Below are 26931 nucleotides of genomic sequence, written 5' to 3' on the forward strand. Positions count from 1 at the left end.
TGGAAATCCTATTGCAAAAGCACCTGCCCGCTCCTTTCCTTTCCCCAGAGAGCTGCACGCAGAACATTCTATTATTTAGTTAATTGCAAAGAAACAATTACAAAGGAACTTGGCAAATTCCCTCTAATCACAGCGAGACCCGGTGCAGTTCAGTAAGTTCAGCAAATTAGCAAATAAGTGAATATAAAAAGGAAAGAATAACACAGCTCAAATTGCACTTTGTTCGTTTGTTTTGTCAGTCGTCGTTTCTGTTTAATTATTTAAGATACTTCTACATAACATTCTGGTACATTTTGTATGATAATAAAGGTTTGCTAGCACAGAAAAGCTGTGCTCGGCTATTGAATATCCGCCGAGAGGAGGAAGAGAACTGCCAATTCCTTGCATGAATTCTGGAGTGTCTGCTAAGGAAAAAATTCCAGGTTGGACAAATAGGCTCTGCCATTCCTTGTGTAAGACACCAGTAAGGATGACTGCTTCATCCTAAGCTGATGTTTGGACAGGATGTTATAACCTGTATTGCAGGCATTCATGATCAACTCCCAAGTTTATGTAAGGCTGCTTTAATTTTCTGTGTATATAACTAGAGGCCATTTAAGCATAGCTTCTTTTATAGCTGTGCTATTACCAGACGACAGATTTTACAATATTTCATTTCTAGATTCATATTGCAGGAAAGACTTTCAAGCTCTGCTACACCACCAAAGCAGAGCATCACTGCTGAGCTGACAGAGGGAGAGGGGCAGAGGGGTGAAGTGCAGGCGTGATACTGCATGGCTGACAGCAAGGAGGTAAGGCAGTGTGTCACAGAGCACCACAGCCCTCCTGGTTCCTTCCCCATCACTTTGAGCATCAGGATTTCATGACAAATCTGTTTGTACTGCCAAGAACGGAAGCCCTCATGGGGCTTTTGTGGTATCCAGTGTGCAGTGGTTTTGAGGCAGGCTGGCAAAAATCTTCCCAATGGTGGAGGAGCTGCTACAGCCTGAGCGTCACCTGGAGAGGGAAGTTCTGTTTGTAAGGGGAACAACAGGAACATTTCCTGGGGATCAGAAAAGATGCACGAAGACGTGACCTCAGATTTTAAGTCAATAGGAAAGCCAGAGTGGAAAGGGCAAGAGGAGCAGGGTACGGCTTAATCAGCAGAATACAGCAGAGCATCATTAACAGGAATACAGCAACGTTTGCTGTTCAAGGCTACTCCTTCAAGCACAATGAGGGCAGAATGAATGCTAAAGGCCAAGTAAGTAAGAACAAATGTGCTTTACGCACATCTGGTTTTGTCTTTTTTTCTTTCTGGCAAATTATTTATCCAGATTTCACCCTGTGACTGTTGCAACTAACAAGCGAGCAGCACAGCAGATGAACCGCACACACGAGACTTGCTGTACTCGGCTCAAAGCCACGTATTTGAGGGATGGCACAGCAGAACCACTTGACAGGATTTCTCTTTTTGAACAGAACACCAGAAACAAGACTGAAAGCAAAAGCCCACCACTGTTGTCAATAGTGCCAGGCTTCCATTCACCCTACTGGCAGCAGGATCTGGAATTTATACTAACGAAGAAACTCACACCCCACATGTTTAAGAGCTAATTTTTTACTGGCCTCGTTGCTTGTCTTGCAGAATGAAGGAGACCAGGCTCAGTAAAACAGCACAAAGTAAAAAGTCAGCCTAGGTGCGAAGTGAAAACAACAGGAGCAAGCTGAAGAGGTCACAGAGGTAATGCAAATACAGCTGAAGCAGGGAAGCATGAACAATTAATTTACAAACTTGGGCTTTATTAGAAAGTTCAACAGTCAGGAGAAAATACACTGCAACTGTTTTAGCTTTTCAAAAGATCTCAAGGTAACTTGCACAGTTCCAATTATTAAAACAATCATACAAACGATGGCTTTCTGATATGCCAAGATGAATAAACTTTCCATTTCATCTGTATAAAAAGCTGCCTGTCTAGGAATTATTTGCATAGCTATGTAGGAAATATTACATCTTTCAGGTTTTAATGCCTCAGTAAAATATTTACAGGCATAGGCACTTAAGGACAGAAAGAGATCAAATCATGTGAAAGATCTCTATATTCACACATGTTCACTACCTGCAAAGAGTACAGCAAACTGTAAAGGGTTTTAAGTAGGCAACATTATCCCATGCAGAACTGGCATGGCGTCAGAATGGAAAGTGTGCTATTAGGGAGGTTACAGTGGAGTTTAAGTTGAATTCAGGACCTTGATGCCCCTGCAAGGTTCCCGGTGCTCTCTGCAGATAATGTTTTTCAGACATGTAATGTCTGTACTGGCCCTATCTTGAGAGGTTTGAGCCACATAGATGTTCACTGTCCTTAGCTCCCTGTTGAGCAGAGAAAAGGAAAAATGCCCCATTTCCTTTGAAAAACACATTTTCTTCCTTTACTGCTCCATGCCTCTTCCCAGATCTACAGGCTACTCACACTGTGGAGGTTTCTCTTTCTAGCATACACCAAACATTCATATGCTGTGACCGTGTTGTTATCTTTCAGAATTATGAGTTTGAAGCGTGCTCAAAGGAAGCATCACATTTGTTATGGCTATCAGACTGCAGACTTCAATTTATGAAGCTCATTCACCCCAGAAGACATTTGCTCCTTTTCACACTTCCTTTGGTGACTTTGGGTCACACAAAGTGACCGTCTCCCCTTCATCCTGGAGTTCAGCTATCAACAGCACTGCTGCTGGTCATACGCTCAGTTAAGACAGAAGTCTTTCTACTCTGTGTCTATTTCCTGAGACTTTCATATTGGTTCTTTATTATGGCACAATAAATTGAATGTCAACTTCATTAAATTTGCTGTCCAAGCATTTCCCTGGAGGGTAACAGTTAGGTGGGTACTTTATAGCAGACTCGGTCCTGACACACACTACGTATTTTCTCCTTAATGTGTCAGTCCTCAGCTCTAGTTACTCTCTCTCTGGAGGTATCCATGACAGGCACAGTTACAGACTTGAAACATTATACATAAGAAACTCAATACAGATCTGCTTCTGTTTAGCAAAATGACAAAATGACTTTTTTTTCTTTTTTTTTTTTTTTAAATAACACAACTTTCAGCAGTAGAGAGAAATAGGCATAGGCTTCTCCCAAGAGGATTTTATCCCTTTTATTCTTTTATTTTATATGCCTTTTTTCATCCTTTCTGCAGATAGCAGTCATATGACCGAAGTACCAGCAGGAAAAATTTACCCAACTTGAGTATAAATGACATTCTTCAGTCTGCTTTGGGTATGGAGAGCTCTCAAAACTGCCTTTGGAAAAAGCAAAGGCGGCATTTCTACTGCTGGGATTAAATGAAATCAGCTGCATTGTGCTGCAGCCATCCAGTTTCCTCTTTGGCTGCAAGTACTGGCATGAACTATGATAAGCACAGATAGTGCTTCATTGAAATCAGAGAACTGAGACAGCTCTGAGTTATTAGTATTCTGCAAAACAGCAGCGACTGATTTTTAATTTAAAAAAGAAGAGGGAAAAGGTGATAAAAATCTTCTATTTAAGAGTGTGCTTTCTGTTTACAGGAGATTTTATTACTCCTTGATGACAAAGAAACCACTAGGGTCTCCACAAAGACTTTACTGTGTGTTCGTAAAATAAATTCTCCTTTCAGTAAATATCACATAATTTACCTGATTCACCTTTTACAAAACAAAACAGAATGCATTTTAATGCCTTTGGAGGATGTTGCAATGATAGCCTGGAACATAACGTCCTCCTTCCAGTCAAGAAGAGGTACAGTTTGTGTAAAAGATCTAGAAAGACTCCTCTGACCATGTTCTCCACGGCCCATTATGTCATTGTTCCCTTCATGAAGTCTGGTAAAGATAATGTCTATTGGTGTTATTATTTCTGGGTGTCTTGACATCTGTAAGTCAACTGCTTATCCTGCTTCTGTTCAGGCTACAAGATATTTTACCCATCCCCATGCAAATCCCTCAGAACAGAGTGCACAGTGCCATGCTTTCCAGACTAAGCCTCATAGCTAATGACAGGAGATGGCTGTGACCCTTCTCCCTGCCTGTGAATGGACTGAGGGTGCATTTGCAGTGTATACTGCTAACGTGCACACACACACACAAAGGTAGTGCTGAGAGGAGAGATCTACAGCAAAAAAACATTAAACTTAAAACCCCTTAGTGCTCAGTGTATGAGCAATCCAGCTAGGTGGGAGTTTCAGGCAATCCAGAGATATAAGCTGAAACAGGACATACAGTATCATATCTTCTACGTCAAATGTTTGCAGTGTCATCTCTAACGTGTGCACAATCCACTTGCATTTGTGATATGTAAGCATATCACAAGCAAAAACTAGTCACAAGGACATCCCTACTATTACACCCCTTCTCTGACAAATACAAATAGAGGCATTTACGTGATCACATACAAAGTAGTACAATATATACCATAGCAAACACACTGGGAAAAAGCAATAAATAAGAAAACTGTGTGCAGATGCAGTAGACCTAGAGCAGTACTATGACAGAAGTGATTTGCTAAAAAGACTTTACACATCTGCATAGACTGTAAATGTGTAGTATATAAAAATACAAATTAAAATGCGACAGTAGAATTTTTAAACAGAGAGGACCTCATAGCAAATACAAGCTGTTCCCCTTTGCATACACAGGCTGAAAACTGAGGCTAAGTCATTTTTCACTTCCCAATTTAAAAAGGTATCTTGGTCAACTTGAAAGACTTTCTTTGACACAAAATGCTCTGAGCACCTGGTAGAACTGTAGATGTCCCTGGTCTTTGCAGGGCAGTTGGACTAGATGGCCTTTAAAGCTCCCTTCCAACTCAAACAAATCTATGATTCTATGAAATATCTCAAGCCCTTGCTGCTTTCGTTTAAATTTGTCAATTTCAACTTCTGTCTCACAAATTCAACTGTTTTGGTGCAGTACTGTTAAAACCCAAACTCTCTCTTTGTACCACAAGGCTAAGGATAACAGACAGTCAGCAGCTTGTAGCCATATATCTGCAGAGATGACTTATCAAACAAGTATTTATCCACAGCTGGAAAAAAGCAGACAACTGCAGGCTCACATTCCCCCTTTGTTCATCTTTGATACGCTTTACCTCGGTGGAAATACCTTTGTCTGCAAACCAAACAATTCAAGATCAGAGCCCATTAAAGAAGTGGGTGGAGGTTTTCTTCATCCTCAACGATGGAGAGACAATTACAATATCATCTGAATCGTCCGAGTGAGCTTCATCCACAGACAGAGACAGAGTGGGCTGCAGCTGCTTCTCACAAGACCCGGCCGAAACAACTGCAAAAGGAAACAAGGGCAGCAATAAAGAGCAGTGACAAAAACAAGCCCTTGTGGGAAGGGTAATATTCTCTGAGCCATCGAGTATCCAGAATTACCTGCAGTTATGAATATCTCTCATCTATCTTTTCCTGCATGTAACTATTCCTGTTCTGTTTTAATGAAGGAACGTGCATGCCAAGCACTAAGTTGACACACTGACCACACGTGATTTGTCTTGTTGTCTTTAAATCTTTGCAAGCGGTTACACACCACAAAGTAAAGCAACGTGATACTGAAACCAGGTCATAAAAATAAATATTTATTAGATGGTCAGAAAAGGAAAAAATGATCCAAGCAAGCTTAAGCTAAGCAGAAAGGTCATAATGAGAACTTCAGTCAGATATAAATAGAGAGAAGGGAAATGGGTGAGAAATATGATAGTGACAATGTCTTTCATTCATCTATCTACAAACCACTACATATATTCACATGCTGTTATACTTTACTTAATGACACAAAGTTTTACTGGTTCTATGCATCTCAGCAATTGCAATTTAAAGAAATGTTCAGGGCATAAACAAATAGAACCCTGGTTCCAGTAAAAATTGGAAAGAAAACTGATACATGAGGCCCTTTACATCTGACAAGCAGAACCAGCAGATTCTAACCCCTGTGCAAGAAATTTATTAACTTAATGATGACAGCTATTAAGATCTTCTAGCTCAATACCCTGCCCTCAGCTCCACTTATTTTTCGGCTTCAAGTGTCGGTTCTCTGAAAAAAAGACTCTCTCCTAGAGGAAAAGAAACAAATCAAGATGACCTGTGGTAGAAAAAGGAAACATGCAAGTAAGAGGCGATGCACTGAGAGTTTGACACTGGACTAGAAAGCAGAGGGCACACAGGGAACCTTCCTTAGGGAGAAGAACTGATGTTCCATGGCTGTTATGGTGAAATGAGAGGGTCCTGACGAAGAAAACTGCTGGTATGGAAGAGGCATACACAGCAATTGGAATGTGGAATAAAGAAAAGGGGACTGCAACAAGCCCAAAATAGAAAAAGGGTGACAGGCAGAGAGTCTGTGAATGAAAACAAGGAATGCAGGAGGCCATCACGTTGACCTCAACCTACAGAAGCAAAAAAACGCATGACTTTCTAGTTAAGTGAAATTCCTCTCTGTATCAGTCAGCAAAGAATAAGAGAATTTTTCAGAAAGATTTATGAGTGCTTGTGATAGGGATAAGGAAGGAGAACTTTTGGAAGCAAGCACAGTAACTAGAAGATGCAATGCCACCAACAAACATCATATATGAAAGGGCTTAATATTGACCAAATCATTCAAGATTATATCCTGTTCTTGAAGACTGAGATTTTATTGCCCTCATCTTCAGTTGAATACACTTCAAAATGACAACAATATTTTTGTCTTGTGAATGGCTAAGCACACTAGTGAAACAACTATATGTAAATTCATTATGATTTTGAAAATGCTTCAGATAATTTAACAGTTGCACCCAGAGCAGCGAGTAATATGTGAAGATCAATGCTTACTCAAGATTGCTGTGCATATTCAGAACGTTCTCTTCCTTTCTATCACTCCCCTGACAGAAAGAAACAAAGCCTAAATTTTAGACCGAATTGTTATCATCTGTTCCACTTCACGGGAAGCAAAGAAATGGCTACAAACCTTCAAGTAATATCCACGTTTGTAAGCAAAGCAAAGCAAAGCAGCGCTGAATGCTGCAACACTTGTGGTAGATTTTATTCCTCTAAAGAAAACAGACATACCTAAACTGATGAAAACAATGTAATTTATTCTAGCCCATATATAAGCCTCTTTAAAACACACTTTCATCTTCTCCATTCCTCTCAAAATAATGCCAAAAGGCTTGTGAAATTAAATGACTTATTGCAATGTGTATTTTCATAGAAAGTTTAAGATCTTTGAAAGATTGAAAGGTCACAAAACACGAGTTTGACCTTGGAACGAATGAAGCAAGAGCTTGTTCAACAGCTGCATGATTTAAAGCCAAAGGAATTTGATTGCTTTAAATCACTCAGCTGTTAAACAAGCTCCTTGTCTTCTCTGCTTTCCAAAATACAGAATGACCAGTGAAGTGCATTACTCCAAAAGCCAATTTCACTAGCACATTTTCACATCAGTCATAAGCTAGGAAGGACAGATATCAGTCTTTCAGTAAACTTGAAGTTACTAAAGCAGTACAGCCCAGGCAAAATGGGAGGCTGTGGGATTTCTTTTCTGGATGCTGTCTCTAGACATAACTAAAATCACTCAAAACTAAAATATCTTCAGAACCAAGTATTACTGACCCCTTCAAAAGTAGTAGAATGTGCTTTTGAATATGGTATACAGTAAAGTTTTTCTTATATAGTTTCTCCTCCACTGCAGGGTAATCTTTGTATTCACAGCCCTAGCAAATCTGGCTTATGCTCCATCTCATATCTTACAGAAACAGCCTGAGCTGCTTAAACCATGCTCTGATTCTCAGAAAGTCTGCAGGGAGTGTCAGCTTTTCACCAACAAAAATAAGTCAGTGTTTCTCAGGTCACCTTCAAAGCTGCTCTTTTTTTCTCCAACTGGGGTCCATAAAATCTCCTGTTCAGGATAGAGCTAGCTTTTTCTGTTTGTTGTCCTTTGAAGCTGTGTGTCTACAGCTTTTCTTTCTGCATCATTGTTTTGCCTTCCTTGCTCAGTACTTCTAACATTCTCTTAGAAGCACTTCTGGCTTTAGTTTTATGTCCTCAGAAGCAGCAAGTAGAATTCAAGAAGGAAACCAAATTGTAGATCAGCCATGAGAAAAGAAAAGACATTTTCCCAGTTTGCACCACTGTGGTACCAGCTGGAAAGGTTATCCACAACTTCATTTTTTTTCTCCTTACTGCAGGAAATGAAGACTGCTGAGGAAACATGACATAATAGACACGGCTGACTTGTCTACAGGTCCAAAACATGGTGGAGAATACCATACAACAGCTACGTTGGTAAATATTAAATAATTACCATTCTCCCCACAGAGACCTTCCAATGTGAAGTGGCAGCAAGCAGGTGAAGTACCATGGAGAAAGTGGAAGTGGTATTGTCAGAACTTATAGTCTTTATTGGAGGGACTGCACTTGCTTGTATAAAAGAATACATGCACACAAAGTGCAAGTATGCATATGAACATGTGTATGCATTTGCAGGAGTTCTCTGTAAAATTAAGCACACATTTGCTCAAATTCCACATGCTTTTGAGCACAGAGGGAAATAAGATTACCAGGAAGAGATGACATGCTGGTTGAAGTTCTCTGGAGTGCTGCTGGGACTGGTTTGTTCTCTGTACTGCAGATAGCAGAATCTGTTTTCTCACTTGTGCTAGACACAGAGAGCCTGCAAAAATACACAATGCATAGCACGAGGTACAGAACAGGAACACCAATCTGTTGTCAGAACGCATACAGGACAGTTTCTTGTATTACTAGCATCAAAGTTTATCACTTATGGAAGCGAGCACAGTCACTCACATGAGGTGACAATTAAGTAACTCTCACTGTAACCACAGCAGTCAGCACTAATGGCTTCTGGTGCAGTAAACCCTGGAGAAAAAGGAAGTATTTTTTCAAGCCAGAGCCACCATAAACCTATGTAGTAAGCAAATCACTGAGTTCTTCCTGAGCTGAGTAGACTTCATGCAAGATCATATTCTAGCTCCTTCCTGTTCTTCTTCCACATAACATTTAACTATCACGTGTCAGAGCTTCACTCAATTTTAAGCTAGTGTAGCAGCAATGAGTTTGATAGCAACTGTATTTTTTTTTTCCAAAGAGTAATTATTTTCTTCTACTTTCCCTCATCCCTAAGGAAGAGAACATGCAGCAGGATGTAGGAAGACTGCAACAAGAAACTCTTCTGTTGCATACCCATGAGAAAGCTATCTTGTGTGTTTGAACAATGCTCTCTTTCTCCTGTGCCAAGGCACCCACGCTAAAATCCTACACAAAAAAATTACCCCCCCCTCTGTAGTAAAAACAATTTTGCTACTACACTGCAGAAAAATCTATTCATCACTTACCTTTCCTCAAGCAGTGCTGTACGTGTTAAGTGAGCCCTGAAAACGGACTGGATGAATGTCACAATCTTCTCTTTTTCCTTGCAGAGAGAAAATGAGCTCAAGGAGTTTGACACTTGAGGCACACATGAGTTCTGCAGAGTAATCAGATCAAAGAGAACTGACCTTTTACAAATTGCACAGAAACGTGACAGAAGCTTTGTCAATTTTATTCCTGATTGTGAAAACAGCAGTGGAGCAAACACTTCTATCTTTTGGTCTGCAGTCTTAAAGGTTCTATAAGACTAAATCAGTAGGAATGCAAACCTGATCACCCTACAAGTTTTGAAGTATTCATATTCAATTAATGAATTGTTAGATATTTGCAAGGTAAGGCTTATAGAGTTCTGAAGTTCATTTATACCTCAGACATGAAACCATCCAGAAGCCAAAAGAGGTAAGGCAACCTTCATGAACTATTCAGTTCTGCTACAACTGACCTATTTGCTTAAAACTGACAAGTGCAACCACATGGACAGCACGAATGGAGAATTAATTTTAGCATGCTAAAGGTGCAAAGGATGCTCACATAAGCTGGCAAACGACTTAAAGAAAAAAATGCTTAACTGGTAAGGAACAGTTACAGACTATAATGCAGAGGAATTACAGCTTTATTTCTAAGAAAAATTGTGAACTAAAGAAGTCAGAAAGGAATGCCAGGGAATGAACTTGATATCTTTCTGAAAGTACAGTGGTGCTGCCAACCAGTGCATTAAGATCACTCTACTGGGTGACACAGAGAATTAAATGTGGAAGTACAGTACAAAGTAAAGTGAAATTAATGATATAAATGGATAACCATTTGCCCCTGAAGTTACCTTTCTTCCAGGGCTTTGCCTGTTGTAAGGTTGGGCACCATGCAGCCCACTACTCAGTAGCAGCTTCTGTCGAGCCAGATGTCCTCTGAAAGCTGCCTGAAGCACAACAACTGCCTAGTATTGAGAAGAAAAAGAAATGGTAACTCCCTTGAAAGATGGCAGCTATAAATTAAAACGAGTCCCAAGCACAGAGGCACATACACAAAATAGCTTTTCCCTTTGCAGTGGACAGTGATGTCCTGACATTTTTATATGTCGAAGGGATCTCACACACCTACTTCACAGACACTCTGATACAATCCAGAGAATACCCAACATGTGAGGAATAAAACAACCCATGGTTTAAACTCAGACTAAAAGTTGTTCATCACTGATCCTATCAAATGCAATTACATTCCAGCTGTCAGTGCTAACCTATATTTCACACATAGAGAAATATTATCCCACTCTCTTATTAGATTCTGGCTAGCCAGCAGGCTCTCTGATGCTCTGGTATGATCAGAAATCAAGCAAAGCCTGGCGAACCATTGCAGTGATTGTGCTGAATGCAGCAGTCTTTCCTCTCTGCTCAAATATTTTACTAGATTCTAATCTAGATATAATACATGCTTCTGTCACATAATTAGAATTTGTTCTAACTTCTGAAAGTAGGATTTCATTTTCTGTAAGAAACAAGTGTAAGATGCTATGCTGTGTGATTTGAAAAAAGTTTAATCAAATCCTGTATGCAAAGCATTTATTAAGTGACAAAATTGTCAAACAAACTCAATTTCTGAAGAACACTCAGCAACATTTCTCTTTAGGAAAGGCTTCAAAATCCTACTTGAAATTCTTCTGAAGATTCATCACAGTGAAAATGAAAAACATACAGAAAATTTGAGATTGAATGGTGAACACTTTGAAAAGATATATCAAACAAAATCAGGATGTTGCAAGGTGGATCATGAGCCAGCCTGAATTACAAAGATGGCCTTTGAACAACAGCTCATCACAATAAAACCTCTTTAAAGATAATTTAAATAAAATATTGGGTTATGCTTTTATACAGGTTACATGTGATTCACTGTTTTGTTGGGTATCATAAACATACTCACCTCATCCAGAGCAATTTCTTCCTTCTGAAATGGAAAATGCGTTAAGTCATAGATCATTACATTTCAAAGTTTAACATAATAAATAATAATGTAATCTTTTAAAAGAATTTAATCCCACCTTATATTTTATCATTTCATTATTTTCACTGCCTAACAAACTTTGCTCTTGTTTGAAAGCTTGCTGGGGAAAAAAAAAAAAAAAAAAGGAAAAGAAAAAAGAAACAGTTGAAATAATAAGAAATAATGCAATGATTTCAGGCCTCAGTACTGCTTACTCTAGGCTTTAGCTACTATGTCACTCATCTGTAGCCTCAAATGGAAAGTTAGGCAGCTTTCCTAAGCACAGGTCCAAAGCACTGAGAAGTCTGTGCTTAACAACAGTATTGAAGAGGAAAAAAAAACCCCAAACAATTCTCATGAAAGCTTGTCTTGGTGCTACAGCATTAGTTCTTAGAAGAGACTTCTCTAATGTGGCATATTAGAGGGGCAGGACACATCAGCTGCACACTGGGTTGGTTGGCTTGGGCTCTACTCCAGTGCTAATGCTAGGTGCAGAAGGCAGGAGCCATAAGAAGAATATCCAAGGAGGCAATGTTACTAAGGGAGCACTGCTTCTGCTCCTTTAGTTTATCTGCTCACCCAGATTCCCCCACGTAGAAACTGCACTTCTCAGAACAGAACAGAAACAAACTTCTAGGAAGCAAAGGCAAAAGAAGCATTAGGAAGGACTTGAAAAGGGTGGTGCAAGAAGGTGATGGTAAGGAATCACTGCTGCAGGTCCTGGAGCCCTGTGGAAGGTTATCCAGACTCTGAGACCAGACTAAGATTCAGACCTCACTGCTTCCCAACTGGAGACTCTCACCTTATTTCGGTACAACCTCCACCATCTCTGGATACATTTGGCTGCTTGTTCCTTCTTGCAATCTTCCTCATCTTTAACTTCGCAGTCTGGTGAACACTGTGAAGGAGAATCTCTAACTTATGATGCAAATTAGAATTCTGTGAGGGGATATAGGTTACAACTGACTCAGAAAAATCGACACCAAAGTCCTTAAATGTTCTGCCTGCCCATAGGGTGGAAAGAAGGTAAGGAGGAAAATCTTAGTTCTGAATACTGCTCATGTTCAAACCTGTAATCCAGATGACTGTTACTGTAAAACACATTCCTGTCCTTGTTTCAGCTGCTAGCAGAATATGGGAATGGGAATTTCATCTACATGTACTTCTCTATTTCTATGCATCGCTAAAGCAGCAGGAACTCCCACAGTGAAAATCAATGCTTTGCTGATAAGAAATAATTTTTGTATTATTGACAGACTGAGAACAAAGGTCAGGGTACCTAATTTTGCAATTCTTCTCCAAGGAACACAAATATTAATCAACCTGGAAGCTCTCTCATGTCTCTTGCTGGCAGGTGGGACCCCAAAATTGTATTTAACCTTACTGATGTGCTGGCCATCACATGACACATGCAAGACTGAGAGCTTGTGTAAATCAGTACAACTCTACTTTTCTGTCTTGAAGAAATTAGTTAATTAGAGAAAAAAGACAAAGAAACAGAGCAAAACAAGATTTTCTTCCAGATATTTCTCCTGAGATGTGGCTGTACATTGAGCCTCTGGCCATCTGATCCTTTTGATCCCTAAATATCAAACCTACACCAATCGTCTTACCTCGCTTGCCAAACTAAAGTTACAACAGCAATTTTAAAACACTAATCTAATTTGTTGTTAGAAAATTCCAAGTGAAAGAATAAGAGATTTTATAGACCCTGAAAAAAGCTGCTTTGTTCTTTGAAAAGGATTTATTTATAACCTTTGAAATGCTGAGTTAAAGGCTTACGTTTAGCAAACGGATCATGTTATATTAAAAGTGACAACCTACCATTAGAATGAAAAATTGGTGGGAACTTAGTGATAATTACAAATAATGGGAACATTTCAATAAATAGATGGTTACCGGCCAAGAATACACACAGTCTGCAGAGGAAGGAAGGGACTGTTCATTGGCTGTTTCTAAATAGAAACTCAAGTTATTTGGTATTCAAAACATCATTTAGCATCCACCACCCTCTAACAAAAAATCTAACTTAAATTCCTACAGAACTGCACTATATATCAAAAATAGCATCCTCTTAAGCTCATGGACATTTTTATTTATATTTTTGTACACCCTGTACTTTAATTTTAAAGTTCCAGTGATCAAAATTTCCAGTTATAATTGTGAGATGGTTTTTAGTGGAATGAGATTAACATGACCTCCCTATATCTGAAAGCATTTCTGCCAGTGCCCATTCATCTCTACAGATCAGCCACAACATTTAGCACAGGGGTGGGAGATTACTGAGATACCAAGTTCACTCCTAGTTCATGAATAAAACAAATTGAGTACATAGGTCCATTTAAGACTGTCCAGGACAAATGGCTGCACAAACACAGTTATTAGATATCTAAACACTCAAAATGGAGATGCTATGAATACTTTAACTCCAGAAACACTTCAGTTCAAGGAGGTTAAGTGCTTACTGCATTATGTTGGCATTTTCTTCCATTTTTACTTAAATATCATGTCCCAACAGCAGTGGAACTTAAAAAAAAAAGAAAAAGAAAAACCCCAAAACACTTTGTTTTCATAACCATTGGTGCTCTTCATCTCGTAAACTTTCCCAGGGGAAAAAAAAAAAGGCCCAGCTTCCATCCAAACAGAAAAGCTAAATAGTATTTTCTGACCAGGTAGCACAAGTGCCCTAAATGATCACCTGGTCAGCATAAAATCATTGGAAAGGACTGTTTTTGCTCTTGCTTCCCCCCTCCTTTCCTTCCGTGTGTGCTCAGTGTGTCAGAAAAGAGAAGAAACATTTAGCTATTTAGACTATCTGATCAATTCACAGGATATCAGATGCAAGGAAAAATACCCACAAAACATTTATCTGTACCTTATTAAGCTTCTCTAATGCATCTTCTGTCATTTGTCTCTCCTCTTCCTCCAATTTTGATTGTGATTTCCCTTCTTTCTGTGTAAGGCTCTGGATTTCCTCGCTATGGTTGAAAGGCAAATATATTAATAGTTAGACATTTTCTGTTGTTCCTGCTTTGAGTAGACTGAACCTATTTCATAAAATTGGGTTACTTTGGCTATTTTAAATGTCAAAGTGGAAAACGGGGCTCAGGTTAACATTAGACATACTCTCCCAGTAACAGAACATGGACAATCAATTCTCAAGTTGCGATAGCAAAGCCTTAGGTTAAAATTCTAAAGAAAATGGCCCAAGGTTAGAATGGTACAATTGATGCTATTAATAATACAGGTAGATTTGAAATGATGACTGACAAATATGAAACTGTAACAAAGTGCCATCTTACAAAGCAATAAGGAGGTCACTATTTTTCTCCCCTACATTTGCACAGGATTATTACCAACGTATTAGCAATGGTCTAAAGGCAGAAACTTCTAGATAAAGTAAAGATACTACAGTTTTTTCTTGTAAATTGAAAAAAGTTCTCAAGTACAACATGGCAGTTTTCTTTTTCCATTCGCCTCATTCACTTTTCTTACAATCTAATTCTTTTTCCTATTGTATATCTCAGACTTTCACTTTCTCTAAAATCTCTGTAGATTTCTTCCCCCGATAACTTACCCCATCTATCCATCAGAGGTTTACATAAATTAATTCCCAGCTTCCTGCAGTCCATATGATCTATGAACTGTGTTTCACTTCAAAAGAGAATTCTCTTTAACGGGTTTTGCCTGAGTTTTTTTCTTGGTGTTATTTCTTTAAAGATCTACTAAAACAAGACATGATACCTTAAAGTCAGCTCGTCCTTAGTGCTTTCTTCCTTGTTATTCTGGTACTTCTGCAGCTCCAGCTCTGCTTCAGCCTTGGCCTGAAGCAACTGCTTGATGTCTAAGCTATAGAGGAGTAAGGAAATCTAAGCAATACTTTCATCATTCATATTCCAATAAGGTAATTTTTTTTAATTTAAACTTCTAAACAAAATGGGTTTTCTTAAATTTGGAAAGGAACTAAACATTTAATTTACCCTTTTAAATAAAGCAAAATTTGTAAAGAGAGGCAAAGCGTTTTATTAGCAATACACAGCTGTGTGCAAATCTCTGCTCATGATCAGAATAACCTCCCTGGCCTTACGCAGTGACATATGAAACTAGTCTAAGCAATTTAAATTGCAAATCAATTGCTAACAGGAGAGAAAAAAGACAGCGAATAGCCTAGCAGAAGGAAGGTTTAAGTGGAGAAAGTGGCAGACCAGAACAAAAAAAAAAAAAAAAAAAGAAAACAAAACCAAAAACAACTACTGCACTTACTCTTTACTAAGTAGAAGACTTTGAAGAGCACTCCTATCACTCTTCAGTTTCTTTACTAGCCCTCGGAGACGATGGCACTCCTCAACATGATCTACCTGTTGAGAGGCTGGATGATTTGGGTCTGTAGAAGACGAAGATGACACACCAAGTAACTGTGTTGACTCACTATCTGCTGACAATACTCTGGTGCTCTCCATGTCACCTACTTTCTGAGCAAAATAAATTTACATAGAAGAAAACACAAAGAGAAGAAAATTAAATTCAGCATAAAAATTTTTCACTTAGGCCAAGAGAAAAGATGAAGTGAAAACTGTTTCTAAAATATGCACCTACATGTAATAATTCTGAGACAAGAAAAGAAGAAAAGGGAAGGAAGGGACATGGAATAGATATCAGTTCACATGTGTGAGACAGAATACACACTGCCACAAGCACAAGCCAGTGTTTCTACATTTTCTGTTTAGAGACAGTTAAGATGGCCACATGAATATTAACACTCACCTTTTCTAGTTCCAAAATCCGCTTCATAAGGCTCTGCCTGCTCCATTCACTATAATCTAAATGCAATAACAAAACTTTAGCAGGAAACTGCATTAATGAATTAATATTTTTCTGCCCATACAAAAGGATCACTTTAAGATCACTGAGCTTCAGCTTTAAAGAGGCAGCAATCAAAAGATGAAAATGACATTGATGGATGTGACTTCAGTTAGCTCAGAAATCAATATAACCCATTGGTATTTATCCATTTTCAGCAACTGAAAAAAATCTGCCAGCAAATTTTAATCTTTAAGTGTTTTGCAGTCCTGAATTCTCAGGGATAATAATAAAGAAAACCCAGGTCATCCTGGAGCAGCATCCCTGCTATTTAGAGACAGACTCCTCTAACAAACACCTTGTTATAACCTTCGCCCAATCCAAATCTCCATTTTTGTTTTAACTCCCTTAATTCTGCCACTCTGGGGTCCTGCCCTCCCTCTCAAACATCTTTCAAATGTACCTAAATCCAAATGTACCTAAGCCCCACATTTCAGTGCCTACTTTTTGTTTTACTGGATGCAGGAGAACAGCTCAATATGCGATCTAGATCTTCTTTCAGACACCGATTCTCATTCTGCAATTCCTTGATATTCCGGGACAACCTCAGGACAGCAGCATTCAGTGCCTTCAGTCGTTTTTGGGTATCTCTGCCCTCTGCACTTGAAAGAGGATCAAAAACAGGAAGTTAACTTGAAAGCAGAGAACAAAAAGGCAGCATCAGAAGAAATAAAACAGCCTCACTATCTAGCTGGCTAACTTAATTGTCTCCACTTCCTCCCTGATAACATTTCCCAGCATTTTTGATTAGAGAATTCGAATTTTTTTCCTAACAGAATAAAGATCATCTTGCTCAACCTTTCACAATTATTTTAATTTACATCAGCGTATAAGAAGTTAAACTTTGAAAGTTCATTGATTACCTATACTCTTGTTTCCTCAGTGCATAAGCAGGAGTTCTTGTCTGAGTTTTACTTAGCTTTCTACCTCCCCTCTTAACAAATCATACAATGCCTTACCAATAACCTATGGACCACAGATGAAAAACCACTTCAACCAATGCAGAGACTACTCTGAAAAACTGTTCAACATAGAAAGATAACCTGTGTGCTCCAAATTGCTCTCTTTCACTCAATAAGCAGATTGAGATTGGAAGAACAGGCTATAAACAGAAAGATCCTACACATAAATGTATTTTGAGATAACCGTGAATGCTGCTCTAATGTGAAAGACACCAATCCTGTGAGAAATTTCTTTCTTTAAGATACATTTCAATCAATGAGATATTTGAAACAGATTTGGTGGATGCTACTATCATTGATGTGGTGGAAATGAGAAGCACTAGAATAAGGAAAGCCTGTCCTGCATTAAAAATACTTCAAGTGTTACAGTGATTCTGCCTTTCTAATTTTTCTAATAAAAGGAGGAAGAAATCACAGCCTCCAGATGTACAAAGTTGTAAAGCTTGTCAGCAAAACAGATTTCTAGTGAGATGAAGCACTTAATACTCAAATGAAGCATTTAATACTTAAATGAGAAAGTTACTGCAAGCTTACTTCTGAAATCAAAGGATGGACCTAGTTTTGGACAAATTCCACTGTAAAGGAATCTTAAATCACTTATTCACTGAAATAATTGTAGGTAAAGGAGAAGATGGTCCACAATTATGCTATCAGAGTGAAAAATTGAACCTAATTTACATTTTGGAAATTGAAATCAGGAAAAACAAACAAAGCTGTCCAGATATCATGGAAGACTATTTATAAAGCTGTCTCAGACAGGAAGGAAAAAAAAACCAGAAACACCAAATCAACAAAACTCTGAGGTGACAGAAATCACAACGATTACTGAATGTCATTGTTTTAGGCTCATCAAAACTAAAGTGGAACATTTGCTGACCATTCTGAGGATTTGAAAGCTTGTCTAATTTCGTGGTTACAATTGGAAGCCACAGCTTCACACAGAAATACTCATAGTTAACAGTGAAAAAAGAGGAGTTAAATGTTATTCATTTCAGCCAGAAATAATGTAGGCAACCCTCATGAAAGAAACACTCCTTCCGTGTGCCAGTCTTGACCTTCAACTTCACCTATTACTTCAGAGCTCGGCCTCTCAAGTAGAGACTGACAGTCAAATAATCAAGAGAGACAGCCCTGACCACTGTTTTTCAAAGATACAAATAAATGAGGACAAGGAAGAGCCCTGATGACTCATTTTCACCTTTGACTAAATTAAGTGTGATGGTTACAGCCTTGAGAAGCTCGTCACTGTGTGTCTGAGCCAAGAGATGAACACTTTTTAAAAGTAGTGACAAATCAAATTCCAGTTTTTAATCCACAGGAGTCAGTAGGAATTAGGGAAACACAACTAGTGCACATAGCCCATAAAGAGCTCTCATGTTTCCATCAGTCCAAAGACTGATGACACCCAAAAAATTAAGATTGCTGTCTGACCTTCAAACAACGCTAGGAGGGCAAGAAAGTTTTGATGTGGTGTGCTAGCATGTTTTCCTATCCCACTAAACTATTACCCTCTTCTCAGCTTGACCAACACTTACTTGCACACATGCTCTTACTTGGGTCTAGCTTTGTATTTTGGCTTTGTGCTTTGTCTTTTATTTCCTCTAGAGATCATTTCTCACAGCATGTTTCCCTTTATTACCATCCATATACCTCTGTGCACTAGTGACAAGCATTAGTACAACCTTCTTTAACATAATCTTACTAGTGCCACTCACAGATATCCCTCAAAAGCAACCCTGAGCTTTGAATCTGTATCTCTGTGCCATGGGAAAATCAAGTTTACTCCCAAATAACTTCTCTGCATCACACTCCCTAGAGAAAGGTGCAGAACTGACTCAACTGTAAAACACTAAGCATCTTTGGAGTTTGTTTCAAGAGTCAGTAGCAAAAGAACAAATGTGATCATGAGGGAAAATGGATTGTATTTAACTGAAATAAACTTGCAGAGACTTTCAGAGCTTTTATGGGCTTTTTAAATATCTCTAGCATTTTTTTTCACATCCACTAAATGATCTACCTACGAGAAAGAAAAAAAGTGACTAAAGAAAAATGACAAATTTAGTTGTTTTCCATCAAAAGTATACAAGTGATATATCAGATACACATACACAAATATTTGCCTCAAAAAGAGTTAACATACTTTTTCTTCATAGTCTCAGATTTTGCCAGGAGGATTTGCAGACGATGAACCTGTAAGTGTGAAATATAGATTCCATTAACAAGCTAGCTGAGGTAAGCTGACATAGTTAATACAACACATTTGTTCATTACAAGAAAATCAGAGGAAGACCCTTTGGGTAGTCATAAATCCAATGATGCCACCACTGAAAAATCAGGCTATCATTGTGTTGGCTTTCACATGTACAATACACTTATGGATGTATATTAGTTTCATTATTCCCCATTCTTGGCTAGCACACTCAACTTAGTGAAGAAAATTTTTTTGGTACATATAGTTGGAGCTATAAGAATATCAATGAAAATTTTACTCTACACGTGTACCTAAGCTGTAGGAAATCTAAAATCTTCAATTTCTATTTCAGCTCAACAACTTAACTTCCTTTCCAGCATGCATGCTGAGAGCTTTGTCAGATGTACCTCCTCACAGTAGGTTTCCATAGCTATCTTCATTTCTTCCAAATCAGTGGTGTTCATGTCTGACTGGAATTTGCTGAAAACAGAGTACAGAAGTTAATCCAGCAATACTGGCAAAGACACTGCAATGCTTGTTGATTTACAGTTTCTGGGTGGGTGGTTTATAATTTCTAAGACATTCTCGAAGTTTATTAATCTGTGTTAAAAAAACACAGAAGAATATGGGTGAAAAAATAACATGGATTTCCAATCCCCTTTATTATCTTATCCAATACAAGTCCCTACCCCTCCAAAGTCATACTTGATAGTGTTGTCTTTCTCCTTGCACTGTTGTTCTAGCTTGAAAATCTTCTGTTTTAATCCATTAACCACCTACAGAAAGAACAGAGAGCTGGAATATTCCATATCTACACATAAATTCAATTTCTCCATAATCCTGCCCTCTCTGTAAATTGCCCTTAATCAGACATACTTTCTCCTACATACTTTAGTAAATCGTTTGCCATCCTGTGACCCTAATTTATATCTATGGTAACATAGCCAGCTTAATAATTTTCACACACAATCTTGAACAAAATACAAGAAAAAAAAGAAACAACCACACCCATTACCTTGTTAAATTAAAAGCAGCAAGTAAAAGGGGAAACACTGATGCTAACAGATTCAAGGAAGTGACAAAGGAAGCTATCTGCAATACGGTTAATTCCAGATCCTTGTTGTCAGTTATCTACCTGACTACAAAAATAATTGTTACACGATTCCCTAAATGTTTATCATCTTTTTTTTTATTTTTTTTATTTTTTTTAAATCAGTAGAGGTTCAACTCCACAAGAGGAAGAAAGTATAAATGAAAGCAAAAGGTAGCAAAGTAACTATTACCCATCCGTTATCAGACTTCTTTGCTGACAAAGATCGTGCCAGCTCAGAGCCCTGCAACAGAAGACAAACAAAGCAAGTGACAAACTTTGCTACTTCTTCTTCTGTTAGCAATTTCCACAAAACTTTCTAATGTACTAATTTTCACAGTCCAACAGTTTAAATTCTAAAGTCCCTATGCTCACTATTTTGTATTAGCACACCACTACCAAGGCATAAAGCAACAGGCACAAACAGTTGTATTTGGTTGATGTGCAATGGGGCTACAGAGGTGAAGAAGCGTTCAGAACACTATGAGAAGTTTCTGGGAGCTGCCCAGTGTTAGATAAGAGCCAGTTCCAAATGGCTCCAGAAGAGACTCACTGCTAATCAAAGTGAGATAAGAAAATAAGGATCACTCTGATCAGCACTGTTCTGTCAATTTTTACCCCCTGCCCTAAAGAAACAGTCACCCTGGAAGGATCCAACAGTTGTTCAATCTGTTTATCCTTTCTGTTATTCTCTTCTTCTAGTCGACGAAGCTTAGTTTTCATACGATTTCCTTCAATTTTCTGAGCTTGTATTGTCTAAAAAAGGAGAGAAAAATCCAAAGTTCATTTCAGAAACACTGAGTTTTCACATGAATTGTTACTGGCATCAGAACATTTCCAATTATGATGGCCAGGACAAAGCACACAATAAATAACAAAACAAAGACCATCATAGTAGACCAGGGCTGACAGGTAAGGGAGATGACAGGACAAAGATAAAGTTATTTATGAAGATAAATAAAACTTTTAACAGAAAGGCCACCTTACACAAATGATCTACAACAGCCAAGACTTTTTTTTTTTTTTTTTAAATCGTATCCATAGTGTTCAACTTGTCCTTATCTTTCATACACTGCACAAAACTCACCTGACAAACCATCACAGAATCGTTTGAGTTGGAAGAGACCTTTAAAGATATTCTAGTCCAACTCCCCTGCAATGAACAGGGACATCTGGTCTCATCACATTTTTAAAACATGACGAGTAACAGCTGAGCATGGAAAACAAAACAAAACAAAACAAAACAAAAAAAGAGAGGTTGGGTTGAAAGGCAAAGAAACCAATGCAATGAACCTTTTCTGTGTCCAGCTAGGGCCGTGGCTGAGGTTCAGGACTGGATATGCTTCAAGGCTTCTACATCCAGTACTCAGAAGTATCTATCACACCATAAGAACAATGAAATTGCCTTAAATAGATAGTTTAGACCATGCATTCCAAATACAGAAGTGTTGGGTGGATACATCTAAGTTGTACCCCATAATTCTATCCGGACATGTACAGACAGATAGAGACCCTATGGCTTTTACTCTGTAAGCATCAGAGGGACAGTACCTTTTTCAGTTCTATGATTTCATCATACATATCTTCTTTTTCCTTGTAGTCAGGAGTTCCAGGAATGTAGCCTACCAAAAAAAAAGGTACATAAAATAAGCAGAACTGAAAGAAATATTTTCTTCTAAATGAAAACCTTAAAGGGAAAAATTTAGAACATCATCAAATGGGAAACTAGGCATTAAAAAAAAAAAACAAAAACTAAATCAGCAAAGAAATTTATTTTATATATGGAAACAAAATTGAGGTGTTACCATACGAACCTTCTGCTACATCTTATGGCAACTTTCTCCTGAAATTTCTTTTCTCTATTGTGCTAAATGAAAACATACATCTGAAGAAAACCACACTTCACAGAAGACTGAAGTCTTTTCCCAACAATTATTTACAGAACACACCTAAAGATGTCCAAATTATGGTTTTTTTATTGATACTTAATGGGTGAAAACTCATTGCCTTTTAGAGTCACCACGAGCTACGTGTTAGCAGTAACAGCATAGGTGGCATTTGAAGTGGAATTTCATACTGGGACTTTTTAACTTCACAGTTCTCATTTAAGAAAAAGAACAGGACAAAAGTTTCAAATTTTGCCTTTCTTATAACACCCAATTGATTTTAATTTCACAACCACATGATAGAACACTTTCTAGAGGAGAAGTAAAAGGAGTCAATTACACAGAATTTCAGGCAAGCAGATGGTTTCTATCAATGGTTCTTAAATTGTGCTTTACAAAGTTCAATAAATTGTCTACAGCTGGCCCACTGAACCATATTATATTTGCAATGTTTTCAGCTGAAAATGCGTGGCAATTTGCAGGAATTCTTGAAAGCTAATAGTGATTCATTGCTCAAAAAATCTGGGAGCTGCCTCAACCAATTTGTAAATCTCAATATTTCAATGATTATATTTTGACACACTATTGCAACATAGGTTAAATTGAAATGAGTCTTGTTTTACTAAAGCTATGATCTTAAAAAACAGTGTAAGAAAACCAGACCACTAATTTTTATCTACCATACAGTTACAGAGTTTACCATTAGTAGAAGAACGGGAATGTTTGGGCTTCTTCATTCCTAGAGCTTCCTTCAAATACTCTGGAGTGCTACTAGAAATGCCAGCTTGCATATGTCCCATGTCAACATCTGATTTCAGGGAATGGCTCATTCCTGCCAACAAAAATGGAACAAAATGCAGAAATCAGGGATAACTGTGAATTACGTCTGTGGATTTACTGTGAACAAATACAACACTGAAAGTTCCAGATGCTGTTAATTATTCCTACTATAAATTCCAATGCTCAAGATCAGATGACTCAAACTCAGTTCCAACCATCCGAATAAATACTATGGAAATGACTTCCCATGTACCCTCTAACCAAACACACATTTCTTGTCTAAGAGTTCACGTGTTAAGCTGTCCCCAGGAGTGAACTGTAACCACGTTGCAGATAAAACTTCTACACCTATACCTTGTTTCAGTGATCCCAGCCACATCTGCTTTGGGTTTTTCATAGCTGCACTCTCAAAATGTGCGTTGCCTGTTCCCTGCAGAGATCTCCAAACTGCAGCTTTCTTAGGATACAGTTGTGTGCTAGAGCTGTACGGAGACTCTAAAACAAAAGAAAATATCTCGAAGTTGCCTTAAAAAGCTCAAGATCACAAAAAATCTGTTTTGTGTTTCAGGTTCCCAGCCACAAACCTGAAAAGAAGCAGGGTAACATAATAACAATAGCATCACTCAACATAAGCAGAAATACTTACTGCACAGCTTGGAGACTCATTCTTAAGACGCTTGTGTACCTATGTTCATACATCTGACATACAGAAGTGTCCCTCAGTGAGAGGAACATTCATGGATAAACCGACAGAAGTCGCTCTGTAGCTATTAAACCACTGGCAACTTTCTAGCAGTAATCAAAAAAGAGAATTGGGTCTGACACAACTGCTGGAGAGCCTCTCCTATCACTACTTCAGGTACTGTAGTTACGTATAAATACTGATAATTACTAATGTTTTGAAGCTGAGTTTAGATGTGTGCTATATTGGCTAGCAAGTTAGTCTTCAAATTAAGAAGAGATGTAAAGGAAGAAGCAATTAAACTAAAAATCATGGTTGAAATTAAGGAACTGTTTTAATTCCTTCATTTAGAGATTCCAGGTAAATGAAGAAGGTAGATATGCTCCTATCAGAAGGGTTTGCCTCCTTCTCACCCTAGAGCAAAAATTTGAAGTGCTATGTGATTTCTTTTATTATAAACAACACAAAGTAACAACAATCACCTGCGATTATGTTTTCTTTCAAGCATTCACTATAAATATAAAAAGGAAGGTAAATGGAAAACCATGGTAGGAAACACAAACCCCAGAAAATAAGCTACAAACACACCTGCAGATCCAGTACTAATGGAGAACATTCTACATTGCACTTCCAAGGTGACAGAGAAAAAAAAATGAAATGGAAGTGCTTAATCTACTAACATAAATATCAGTTAGATGGTAGGATGTGCAGGTATCTCTGGTTATCTCTGGTAATTCCAGGGACTTTCTACAGAGCAAATATCAGCACTTATTAAAATGGAAAAAAAAATTTTCTCTTTGCTGAAAAATCAAGAACTGTAACTAAACTATAAACTTCAATATTTAGCTTATAAAAGTCTAACTTCACTGCTTACAGAATACAAATCTCAAGCAGAGGTGCTCTGCACACACAATGAACAATTCCAGTGAGAACAAAGATGTTGTTTCAAATAAATCTACCTCCTGTGCCACAAAGAAATCTATCTTGTTATGTACAATGGAAGTAGATTTTTGAGCTCTTACTTGGTGACTTTGGAGGCTTGTGAAAAATTTTCTTCTTTAATTTCTGGAAGAAAAAAAAAAAAAAAAAGAAAATTGTGTACTTAAAATACCATTCTCTTTGAACACTCCAGCATATAACTGCAAAACTGGCTTCAATCTCCATTTTATGTGAAGAGCACTTGTTCTAATAACTCAAAACCTTTTGTGCATAAAACAAAACCAGAAGCATTAAATACATGCAGATCTGGCCACAGTAACAGTCACAAAAATTAGGACGGTACCTACTGAAGCTTTGTGCTGTAAAGTAGACTATTCATGCTCAGAATACTAAGACCTTCCTGGTCTGCATTACATACAACAGCAAGCCCAAGATGATCACAGAGCAGAGGCTGTACAAGAATAGAGTAGGACCACTTCTCTAAAGGAAAGGCTTGTTCAATTCCATTAAAACACAGTAAAATAACTACTTAGGCCCTCAGCTTGATAAAAAGCAAAATGAAGCAAATACCATTTGCAAATCCCAGAGAATTTAGAAGGCTGAACTACATCTGGAATTAGAAGAGATTTTCATATCAAACTACACTGCAGTAAGATTGTAAGCTCTCCTCTCTGAAGGATGTCTTATTGATCAGGAGCCATCACATGGGTGTAGTGTGTGCAAGAACATTCTGACAGGCATTTTTAAGGCATTTATCTGCAGCATGCCATTAATACAACTCACCATTTCTGCATCTGATTCACAGGTTATCACAGACAAGCTGTCATCTCCCTGGGAAATAAACACAAACTCGACATTTGCTACTCTCCAAGTAATTGCTTTTAATACATATCCAGAATAATTTGTTACTAATAACAGAGCTCGAATACAACAAATTCCATGGGAAACAAGTCATCACTTTCACAAACACAGCATGATCTGCGTTCTGTGTGCTAACAGTGCATGTCACTTCAAACAAGAACCACAGAGATTAGGCACTTTGGAGTGCACCATCACACAGCCTTCAGGTGTCCCATTTCCAAGGTGCAGGCTCTGCACGAGCCTCTCCCCAGTCACACCTGGTCAAGCAGCAGCTCATCCTTTTGTCCCTTTCCTCCCTTATTTGTTCCCATCCTTGCTATGCTATGGGAACGTTTAATAGACCGAAGAAGCAACGGGGCTGAGAAAAAAGGACAAACTACCGAGTCAAAAAGTGTTTGATTTTTCCTCACGCTAAGCTGACAGAACCTTCTGCTTCTCGAACGTGAGCACATCCACAGCAGAAGGAAAATTTCCACTTCCCTTGCAGATCACACAAACATACTCTGCCCTCACAGAAGAACGTTTTCACTTGCTGCCAACTCCGTGGTGCTTCCAGCTGCAGCCCCATTCTTTGGAAAGATGCTGATCTATCTCGCTGTGAAAGGCAAGGAGGGGACGAAATATCTTTTAGACTCCCAGCTGACGGAAAAGAGATGAGGCTGACAACAGCAGCACATATAAAGCAGCTTTTTGTGCTGGCTGAGAGCAGGCACGCGTGCCTCTCACACACTATGCCGGTTAGCTTTTAATTTCCCGAGGCAAGGTTCCCCACAGCACAGCGAGATGTTATTTCTGTTATTTTTAAGACCTTTTTGTCACTCCGTGCCATCTCCCTGCACACCTGCGCCTGTCGCACGGGGAACCATGCTGAGGAAGGCACTCGGCCCTCGCACAGCGTTCACCCGGGCAGGAAGGTGCCACAAGAAAAGCACTCCAGTCCCTGCAAACGTTCACAGTCCAAAATAACAAGAGAACAGCTCTCAGCGAAGGGCCTCAAAGCCTCCATCGAACTGCCGGGGAGGGACAGAAAGGAGCGCTACATCCCCCACGCTACGGACCGAGGCCTCGCTCCTTCTCTAACAACCGCAACCGACACCTCATCGGCCTGACGATTCTGAGGGCCCCGCGCCCAGGCTGCTCTCCTCCCCTCGCTGCCCGTTCCTTACCAGCTCCCCCTCCGCGGCCATAGCAGGGCCGACCTCAGGCCGCGGCGCCCGGCTCGGGGCACTTCCGGGTTGCGGTAGCCATGGCAACGAGGCGACGCGACAACGAGGCTCCGGGGCGAGCGTGCGCCTGCGCAGTGAGCTCTAGGAGTGA

The 26931-nt window shown here is 38.8% G+C and overlaps 1 protein-coding gene across 5 annotated transcripts; it reads right to left on the bottom strand.

Annotated features, from left to right (window-relative positions):
* Nucleotides 1-1761: 1761 nt before the first annotated feature.
* Nucleotides 1762-26930, bottom strand: IQCE (IQ motif containing E). Of its 5 annotated transcripts, none has more exons than XM_085237220.1 (22): nucleotides 26781-26929; nucleotides 25537-25584; nucleotides 24837-24879; nucleotides 23487-23627; nucleotides 23053-23184; nucleotides 22018-22088; nucleotides 21109-21222; nucleotides 20660-20710; nucleotides 20082-20152; nucleotides 19742-19856; nucleotides 19326-19375; nucleotides 16668-16825; nucleotides 16128-16183; nucleotides 15627-15835; nucleotides 15108-15212; nucleotides 14239-14341; nucleotides 12166-12261; nucleotides 11304-11327; nucleotides 10210-10323; nucleotides 9356-9486; nucleotides 8561-8673; nucleotides 1762-5301 (listed from the first exon to the last, which is right to left on the bottom strand). In XM_085237220.1, the coding sequence occupies exons 1-22, from the start codon at nucleotides 26799-26801 to the stop codon at nucleotides 5150-5152; spliced, it is 2118 nt and encodes a 705-aa protein (XP_085093346.1). In that variant the 5' UTR covers nucleotides 26802-26929; the 3' UTR covers nucleotides 1762-5149. The 5 variants fall into 5 exon arrangements, with proteins under 5 accessions (XP_085093346.1, XP_085093348.1, XP_085093347.1 ...); XM_085237222.1 differs by having other exon boundaries at nucleotides 19784-19856; nucleotides 26781-26928; XM_085237221.1 differs by lacking the exon at nucleotides 11304-11327 and having other exon boundaries at nucleotides 26781-26930.
* Nucleotide 26931: the final 1 nt, after the last annotated feature.

This window comes from Meleagris gallopavo, chromosome 16 (genome assembly GCF_905368555.1).
Source record: "Meleagris gallopavo chromosome 16, MGAL_WU_HG_1.1, whole genome shotgun sequence".
NCBI classification, from domain to species: domain Eukaryota; kingdom Metazoa; phylum Chordata; class Aves; order Galliformes; family Phasianidae; genus Meleagris; species Meleagris gallopavo.